The sequence below is a fragment of the Carassius auratus genome, chromosome 36, assembly GCF_003368295.1.
Source record: "Carassius auratus strain Wakin chromosome 36, ASM336829v1, whole genome shotgun sequence".
NCBI classification, from domain to species: domain Eukaryota; kingdom Metazoa; phylum Chordata; class Actinopteri; order Cypriniformes; family Cyprinidae; genus Carassius; species Carassius auratus.
In genome coordinates this window covers 9271811-9281843 of record NC_039278.1, presented here as the reverse complement: position 1 = coordinate 9281843, position 10033 = coordinate 9271811, and the positions used below count along the sequence as shown (strand labels likewise).

Sequence of the window (10033 nt, the reverse complement as noted above, 5' to 3'; positions counted from 1 at the left end):
CGCCCCAGTTCTTGGAACACTAACCTTAACTGCAGGTTAAAAGTTCTACCTCATTAGCCGTTAAGTCAAACATACACAGGGTCTCTCTCTCTCTCTCTGTCTCTCTCGCCCTGTCTCTCTCTCTCTCCATCTCTCTCTCTCTCTCTCTCTCTCTCTCTCTCTCTCTCTCTCTCTCTCTCTCTCTCTCTCTCTCTCTCAGTCTCAGAGCCAGTTATTCATCCACAGAGTGAGTCAGGGTGGGAGGGACCGAGAGGCCAGCCGTACCAGTCACACCATCATTTGTCTAACACACACACTTATCCTCTGTCTTTCCTTCCACTTCTCCTTCTCTCTTCCTGCCCCCTCTCTCTCTCTCTCTATCTCTATCTGCCTCTCCCTCTCTCCACTACCGCTGTCCTGGCTTCTTTCTCTGTCAGCAGTGAGAGAGGCAGACACTGAAAGAGAAGATAAGAGTCGGGCTGCTGGCACTGATCAGGACTCTCAGAGGAAGCAGGAGGTTATAAGGTGAGCCGCTGGTTTAGATTAGACTTTTTCCGTTGCTACTTTTCCTACGCAGACTGTAGTCGGTCAGTGCTTTCAGTTACAATGAAGTGGAGCCACCGCAATCGGTTTTTACGGCATGATACTGCGCTTCCTTTTGGTTATTATTAACTGTAAACATGTTCCTTTTTTTCGGCGCATGATTCACTCACAGGATGCCTGTCGCTGCAGCCTGTGTGTGACCCCACCCTTACCGTTCACTCTACGAGAGAGCTTCACTCCTTAAAACTTTCTCTAATAACTGTGAATGGAAGGGTTAGTCTGAAGTGAAGAGTGATTTGTGCCGTGTCTCTTTTATCTAGGAAAGGTAGGAGCGATTATAGAGTTATTAGTGATGTTTCAGATGTCTTTTTTCCTGCCTGTGGCTTTTGACCTGATGTTTTCTGGTCACATGACAGACGGTCTGAGAGCTGGGTGGTTCCCCCGTCTCTGCTGGCAACCGTGTCATTTTACGCCCGCCCGCTACTACTCACAGAGCAGATTTAAAGGGCCGGATATGGGTTGATGTTTTCCTTATGTTGAGAGATGGAGAGAGTGGGGGAAAAGTGTGATGGAGGGTCTACACCGCTCTGATCCTAAATGCTAACATACAGTGATTTTTTGTTTTTGTATTTGAAGAGCTTTTATGAGGAGGTTGTTACCATAAATGATCATTGTGTCTGTCTCTCTTTCCTGTCTTATCTTTAGAAAGCAGTTCTGATGTTGAGGTTTAGCTTTCACTCAATGACTAGTTAATTGTAATCTTATTTTGTTTATTCAGGTTCAGTACAGAATGACGGTGAGGTTGAGAGTTTGTCTAGACTTTGAATGGCACTGGTCATTTCTCATTTAAAGTTAAGTCCTTTTTGGTGAAGCCCTTTAATAACGTGTCTGTGTTATATTTCACCCAAAAATCGAAATAATGAAATGCGCCTTTTTATCATTATGTGCTTTAAATTCTCTTTACTGTAATGTAAAAATCCCATTACCATTACAATTATGCTGAAAATGTGTCTGTCTTTAACACAATATTTGAATAAGACTAGATAAAATAGTTATAGTATAGTAGTTTTACTGTAGCGTAAAAAACAAACAAATAAAACACACTGTAATAAGAATTAACGGATAGAATAATCACTGATAGTAATGTGAGTTACAGAAAAATTAGAAACTCATTCAAATAAAATTTAAATTTAAATTAAATTTATGCATTTAGCAGACGCTTTTGTCCAAAGCGTTCAGGCTATACATTTTTACATATCATGTGTTCCCGGGGAATTGAACCACCAACCTTGCTCATGATAGCGCAGTGCTCTACCAATTGAGCTACAGGAATGGAAATGCTAATAAACAAAAAACTAAAAAGATAAGAATAGTTAATTTACATAAAGGAAATGTATTAATATACAATATACAATAAAAAACATACATACATTATTCATTTTTTTTATCACTTATCATTCAAAAAAGGTATGTATATATGTATATATATGTGTGTGTGTGTGTGTGTGTGTGTGTAGTGTATATTTTTTGTTATTTCTTTTAGTTTTTAGGCATTATAAAAACAATTAGATCCATTTTTCTAAGAATCACTTTGTCATGTTTACTGGGTATTGCTGTAGATATTTTTACTCCAGTAATACCAAAGTCCTTTTGAGACAAGTCATTTCACTCAGCGGCCGTCTCTGAAACACCTCTTTGGCATCCAAGTGCAGCTCCTATCTCTTTGAATGGCGAAACCTCAAAGTCTCTAAAATATTTTTTCCAGCCTTCGATTAATTTTCATATTTGAAATTGCCAGTTAAATCTGACAACAACAGTCTCATAAATGTAGTTTCTTTTGCTTAAATAGTGTTAAAGAAAGCTTTATATTTCTAAGTGCACATCTCCGAATGCTGATTGTTTCTATAGAAGCCGGGACTTTTAGTGGCAGCTACAGTGACTCAGTTACTTTACTGATTAGCGATTGGCTCTTTAATTCAGAAGGCGGGCTTCCTTTTAAAGAGCGGCCATATTGAGTGTTGCATTTTACCCCATTCAAAACTATTTGAGTTAGAGATCTTGGGTATTCTATAGTCTTTGCTTTTATTGAAAAATTGGTATTAGAGCTGGTTGTTTCTCCTTATTCACTCCTTTTGTAGAATTGTGTCCAAACACAGACCTCTTAAACTCACCGCCTGTTTCTTGTGTAAACGAGAGATTACCTAACATTGTGATCACTCATAGCATTGTCTTTCTGAAGTATGCACCCCTCCCAAGAAAATGTTGGCGTCAAGTTTCATCAGGATCGTCAATCCATAAGCAAATCCAAAAACAATCCACCAGGACATAAACCCCAGTTAGACCCAACCCAGGCAAGGCTCTTTTGTGTGTCTAGATGTGGCTTCCATGAGTTTCCACTGTTCGAGTATTTAGTCGCTAAGGCATGCGCTCCATCAGCCATGCCAAAACCTCACAATACATCCAAACAGCCATTGACAATCCTGAGACGTCTTAAAGATGCCTCTCATATCTCACACAATTAGATTTCCCCCTCACTGGCAACAGAGATCAGACAATGCTTGTTCAGTTTTTTTTCCCCTATACTCTGAGGATTAATGGTTCAAGCAGGGTTGCCATACAAACTCTTTTTCTCATTTAATTTCTGATGGATTTCTAAATGTCTGGGTTTGACCTTGTTTTCCTACTGGCATGCTCTCTACAGTCATACTTTACTGTATACATATTTGCATTGCTTTGACTGTTCCCTATATATCCTGCATTCGTGCACGCCATGATTGGTCGATTGTATATAATGTCTGCACACTATTGGTCAGACTACTTTTTAGTCATTACCTTCAGCAAATATGAAACCCAATAAGAAAACAACCCCAAAAGTTAGCAGAACTTAATGATACATCATTTATAACATGACTCCCATCCAATAAATCAGATTTGATATGAAACGGTCTCAACTTGTCAGTTTTATGACGAAAGAATAAACACCATTTTGGCACCCTTTAATATGGTGCGACAGATCGCTGTAGCGCCTCAGTTCAAGCAGCATGCGAACGATCATCTCTTCCCATTTACTACTAGTTACAGCACAAAATAAACACGAATGAACATCAGAAGGTATGTTGAAAGAAACCGGAAGAAAGCCCTAGTCGCTTCATGTGTTTTGCACATGGATGATGTTACCACATTCTGAGTACAAAACCCGTTTTGGACCATATTCTGTTCCTCCTGGTGCATCTGATCTTTAACTGATCTTCCTCAGAACAAGATTGCAGAAGTTCATTTGATGGACTGAATGTTCGACATCTATCACGCCTGGCTGAATGTAGGCTTGTTCCAGTGACAAATGCACATACTGAGATAAGAAACTCATTGAAATGGCTGATTTCAGATACTTATGAAAACTTTTTTTGTGTGAACTTTACATTAAAGTCTAAAAGGAAGGAATATTACGATAAAGTCGGTCAGTTCACATGCATTTGTGTGTACGTACATTCAGTCTGCGTTTCCTTTCGCCAAGCTCGGTGCTGCACTAATCTTATCTCAGCAGGTCAATATGATGCAGTAGTTGAAATTCTTTGCTTTGTGAGTAAAATCAAAGGAATTTTATCATATTTTTACAGTCAATCTGACTCCTAGTGATAGCGACCAGAAAGTGGTTTAACCTGAAGGTCACAGCACATATTCTGTGAACGTCTTTGTGTGTGACGAAACATTGTCCATGATTCCAATCAGCATCTGTACAAACCCTGTATCACTACCATCTCAAAAGACATCTGTGTGCCTCCGTCTAGGGATCTACAGAGAATATGTGAGAGAACCTGTCTGGGTATGGCAGTGTTGTTGGGTGCTATTTAAGAGAAGTTTCCACCGCTGCTTTAGAGCAGATGTTGTGCGGCGGCGAGACAGAGCTGTTTGTCCTTGGAAGGTAAAGGATTCATTGACCTTTTATTTATTGTCCGCTTTTATTGTCTTAACTTTTAGATTGAAGTCATTATTTGGACCAATTTGGAGAGACGGTTAGTCTGTGTGTGTGTGTGTGTGTGTGTGTATGTTATCAGAAGGACAATGGCGTCAGTTGCTCATATTTCCAAGCTGATATGGGCACATCACTGTATCTCTAGGCTGTAAATGAGTAATTTACTGTTAATCTTATCTAAATATACGGTTATACAAATTATATTGTGTTCTACATAACTACTGAATGTATCGGTGTATTAAATTTGACCCTAGAGATGCTTTTAGCCTTAGCTTTGAGTGTTTGTCTTTCGAGGTTCTAGTTTTCTATTGTTTTCATATGTAGTTTATAAAAAAAAAAAAACTATATCATATGATAACAAACATTTATATATATTTATATATGTGTGTAAATATTTCTTATATATAGTATACACACGTGTAAATATTTCTTATATATAGTATACACACATGTAAATATTTCTTATATATAGTATACACACATGTAAATACTTTATACATTATTTATAAATATTTCTTAAATGTACATGTGTATGAACGAGTACACGCATGTAAACACAAACTTTTATTTTAGATTAGATTAGATTAATCATGATTAATCGATCACTCTCACACACACACACACACGTATATATAATGATGCTATACGTTTTATATGAAATATTTATATAAATATGTAATTGATATAAAATTTAACTGTATTTTATTTTATTTAAGTGCACGGATATATTTCCCCAGTCTACGGGAAAAAAAACTACCTTGGCATGAGAATTAGTTTAGAATTGGCGTGGTGATTTTTACATCTTTCACTGCATTTGTTAATCTTTAACATTTGGCTGGTGAATAATCTGTGAATGTAGAGAGCTTGCTGTAGTGCTTTCTGTGCTCCTTGTACAGTTCTTCCCTCACAGCGCACTTTAGGAAGTGCTTTGTTTTATTGAATAGAAAGACTTCAAACTGAAGTGCGCGACACACCTGAACCCCTCCTGTGTTTACCCAGATTTCAGTCGGGACACAGATCAGCGATAAGAGCGGACTGTAGGCAGCTGTATAAATCCAGAAGTGTGTTAATGGTGTCAAAGCTCAGGCGCTGAAATATTCACTGGAGGTGACCAAGCATTTCATGAAGGGTAATGTGAGGCAAGCATTACCTCGCTCCTGTGACCACACCTCCAACATCAGACCATATCAGACAACAGGAAAAAAAAACACATGGAAGAGGGAAAGAGGCCTGTGGAAAATGACTATAAACAGAAAAATCTAATAACCTAAAGTAGTAGTAGAGTGCATGGGTTCATTGTTAAGAAAGCATCTAGCTAGAGGATGTTAAATGGACACGGGATGGATATCACATGTGTCCAGCGTGAGGTCCAAGGTCTTTAATTTTCACTGGCTCAGCTGTTGAGGTCACCTGATACAGTAAATTCATGCCATCCCTCACAAACACTAACTGTGTTGAACTCTGTTAGCTGCTGGTAGAAAAGCCAGCGTGGAGATCAAGTACTGACTGAGGAATCAGACGATCTGCATTCAGACATGTTTTACTTCACTCTGAACTGACAACATCTCTGTTTCTGCCCTCGCAGGTGCTTTTGTGTCGTCAAACGTGAAGCTGACGTCAGTGAAAATGCTGGAGACGGTGAAAGACCGAGTGCTGGAGGTCTACGAAAACCTCTTGGCAGGAAGAGGTAAAAATACCATTACATGAAATGATCCTGTAATGAGTACTGAAATAAATGTGGTATGTGCAGTGTACATTTTTTCAAATGGCTGATGGATTTGTATTAGCCAGTTTACAATAGAGACAAGCTTGACACATAATTGCAAAAATCACTGTTTTAATTTCAAAATGGGCCATTTTATTTATATTAAAAAAAAAATTAAGACTATATATATATATATATATATATATATATATATATATATATATATATATATATATATATATATATATATATATATATATATATATATATATATATATAAACCGATTGTATTATGGAAGTAATATTTGCTACATTTTTATAATTAAATATTGTTAGCATTATCGTTGTTGTTGTTGTTGTTATTATTATTAATACAAGTGACAATGTGACCGGAGACAACTGAAGTAAAAAGAGTTTTTATTATTTATACATTTTTTAATATATATAAAATAGAAGCTACATAAAATCTATGGTGAGGTTTTTCCCTGTTTTTTTAAGATAAAATCAACTGTGAAACTGCATTAGTATTATTTTATTCCCGATGAGTTTCCATCCCTGGTATACACAATACCGTTTAATAACAATTTGATAAGTGTAGCTAAAAACTAGCTCACTATAAAAATGTCTACATGTTCAGAATCGTTTCTCTGCCATAATATTAGCTGTAGCAGAAGCAACAAAGTTATTAAAGTCTTACGAGTTGTGGTTTGACACATTGCAGAACGCAATGCAACTCGCTGCTGTAGCTAAAGCTGCTAGTGTTTTTAACTGATGCAAGGAAGCTAACATTTGCAGCTGCTAAATATAACCTCAAAAAGTACATTTCTCCATCACTAATCCATAACGTCATCATATATGGCTAAAATGTATTATATTGTTTGTGAAACCTCTGTATATGTGAAAGAGCTGTGTTTTGTGTTTCTCTCTCTTTCTAGACCCTCGGTTGAAGGATTACCTTCTAATGGAGAGTCCAGTCAATATGTCTGCTATTCTACTTGCTTATCTTTTCTTCGTACTGTACGCTGGCCCTAAGTTCATGGCCAACCGCAAACCCTTCCAGCTGAAAGAAGCCATGATCATCTACAACCTGTCCTTGGTTGTCCTGTCTATATATATCGTATATGAGGTGAGCATCAGGAGATGTTGCTTTTGTTTGGTGGTGTGATCTGGCCAATGTGTTTGAACTTGAATGCATGTGTTTGTTTGCTTGTGTTGAATTTTTTTTATATATATATATGTTTTTTTTTCATTCTGGTTTTGAGTTGTTCCTCAAAACCAGTTCCTGAAGATAATATGCTCATCGTCTTTTCTTGACGTAGTTCTTGATGTCGGGGTGGGCGACGGGATACACGTGGAGATGTGACCCATGTGATTATTCAAACAGCCCTCAAGGACTCAGAGTAGGATTTGCTTTCCATTTCCTCTAAAAAACTTAAATATGACTGCATAAGTAATCAAATTTAAGTCCAATTCTGTGTCTCTTTTTCCCAGATGACAAGAGTCGCCTGGTTATTCCTGTTTTCAAAGTTCATCGAGCTTATGGACACGGTAAGATTCGACTGAACGGCTGATTTGAAGGTTTGATTGGTTGGTGAAGTGTTGAACGCTGCTGTGGTCCTGTTCAGGTCTTCTTTGTGCTGCGAAAGAAACACGGTCAGATCACCTTCCTGCACATCTTCCACCACTCCTTCATGCCCTGGACGTGGTGGTGGGGCGTGAGCTACGCACCTGGTGAGTCGATCCCAGACGCTCAGCTGCTACTTCCTTATTTCCATGATCAGCAGGTGTGCTTTCAGTGACATGAACCGGTTTATGGACTAATTGCTGTTAGATTAATCTGTATAGAGTAAGCTAATCTATATAGACATATACTTTATAGCTATCTTGATATAGTTTATCACCATATCTGAGTTTGAAGACTCGCTGTAATGTCTCTTGCAGGTGGAATGGGCTCCTTCCATGCCATGATCAACTCTTGTGTCCATGTGATCATGTACTTCTACTACGGCCTTTCGGCTGCAGGACCTCGCTTCCAGAAGTTCCTGTGGTGGAAGAAATATATGACTGCAATTCAGCTGGTATGGTCTTTTGATTTGTAGAGCTGTATAAATCTCACCTATGAAAATGTTAATGTATATATTTGTATGCGACCCTGGACCACAAAACCAGTTTTAAGTGAGAATTTTTTGAAATTGAGATTTATACAGCATATGAAAGCTGAATAAATCAGCTTTCCATTGACGTATGGTTTATTAGGATCGGACAATATTTGGCAGAGAACTATTTGAAAATCTCAAATCTGATGGTGCAAAAAAATATAAATATGAGAAAATCACCTTTGAATTTGTTCAAATGAATTCTTAGCAATGCATATTACTAATCAAAAATGAAGTTCTGATATATTTACGGTAGGAAATTTACAAAATATCTTCATGGAACATGATCTTTACATAATATTCTAATGATTTGTGGCATAAAAAAAAGATAATTTTGGTCCATACAATGTTTTTTTGGCTGTTGCTACAAATATACCCTAGCGACTGGTCCATATTATATTATATATATATTAATTACATTTAGTAATGATTGAAGAGCTGTGTATTCCAGACACTTTCTTACTCTTCTCTACAGATTCAGTTTGTGTTAGTGTCTCTTCACGCAACTCAGTGGTACTTCATGGAGAGCTGCGACTACCAGGTGCCTCTGTTCGTCCACCTCATCTGGGTGTACGGGACCTTCTTCTTCGTGCTGTTCTCTAACTTCTGGTACCAGGCGTATGTGAAGGGCAAGAGGTTACCAAAGAACACCCAACAGCTCGCCCAGAACGGATCCACCACAGTCGCCAATGGCTCCTCTGTGATTTCAAATGGCCACGGCGTGCACGACAATGGCCTGAGCAAGGGGAAGAAACACCATGAGAATGGAAGCGCTCTCAACGGCAAGATGAAGAAAGCCTGAGAGCTCCGGAAGAGAAGACCCAAAACGGATGACCAGGAGAACCTGCATTAAGCACTATGGAGGCCAAAGAATGTTTTGGGACTTTTCGTTTTCATCTTGTTTTTGTTGTTGTTGTTTTTTTATATGTACGTTTAATAAGTACATGGGGATATGAATGCATTTGACCCCGTTTGTATATTTCTTTTTTGTCATAAATTAATCTAAAGAATTACTGAACACAATGTATGAAGAGAAGAGGAAGAGTGCTGATTGGATCCATCCTCCGCTGATGTTGCTTATGACGTTCATCTTAACAATATGAATTCATAAACGGACACACACACACACACACACCTGTGTGTTTCATACTTTCCCCAACAGCAGACTGTGTACAGTCAACATCACTAAACTTGAAATACACCTGTAAATAGTTGGACCTTACAAACTAACAAAAAATAAAAATTACTTGAAATAAATACAAAAAATAAATTCAATTTTAAAATACAGTTATGTTTATTTCACATAAGTCATGCGATTTGATGGCACATTGTAGCTCCTTACTGAATAAAAATCAGTGCAGGTCATTTGACCTACAATTCCAGCTGACATTTCAATGCAAATGCTTGACATATTAAAATATATTTTTTTATATATCTAAAATAATGCAAGAGTACAGCTGGACTTCCATTGGATGCAGTGCGCATGCTGCACTTCTCCTTCATAATCTGCATTTGTCGTCTCGAGTATGTGCAGCATGGTGAATGTAAACAAAAAGTCCTTTCAGTTCCTGAAATGCAACAGAGGAAGACCAGATGAGCAAGCATCCTACGTCGAAGTGTGTGTGTGAGGGAGAAAAGAAGGCCAGAAGAAAGTTCAATGAGGTTGCAGAGGAACAA

At 37.9% G+C, this 10033-nt stretch overlaps 1 protein-coding gene across 1 annotated transcript; it reads left to right on the top strand.

Moving 5' to 3' along the window:
• The first annotated feature begins 282 nt into the window (after window positions 1-282).
• On the top strand, window positions 283-9643 carry elovl1b (ELOVL fatty acid elongase 1b). The gene is made up of 8 exons (XM_026221199.1): window positions 283-504; window positions 6081-6182; window positions 7136-7326; window positions 7520-7600; window positions 7692-7748; window positions 7826-7931; window positions 8142-8278; window positions 8832-9643. The coding sequence occupies exons 2-8, from the start codon at window positions 6122-6124 to the stop codon at window positions 9156-9158; spliced, it is 960 nt and encodes a 319-aa protein (XP_026076984.1). The 5' UTR covers window positions 283-504; window positions 6081-6121; the 3' UTR covers window positions 9159-9643.
• The last annotated feature ends 390 nt before the right edge of the window (window positions 9644-10033 follow it).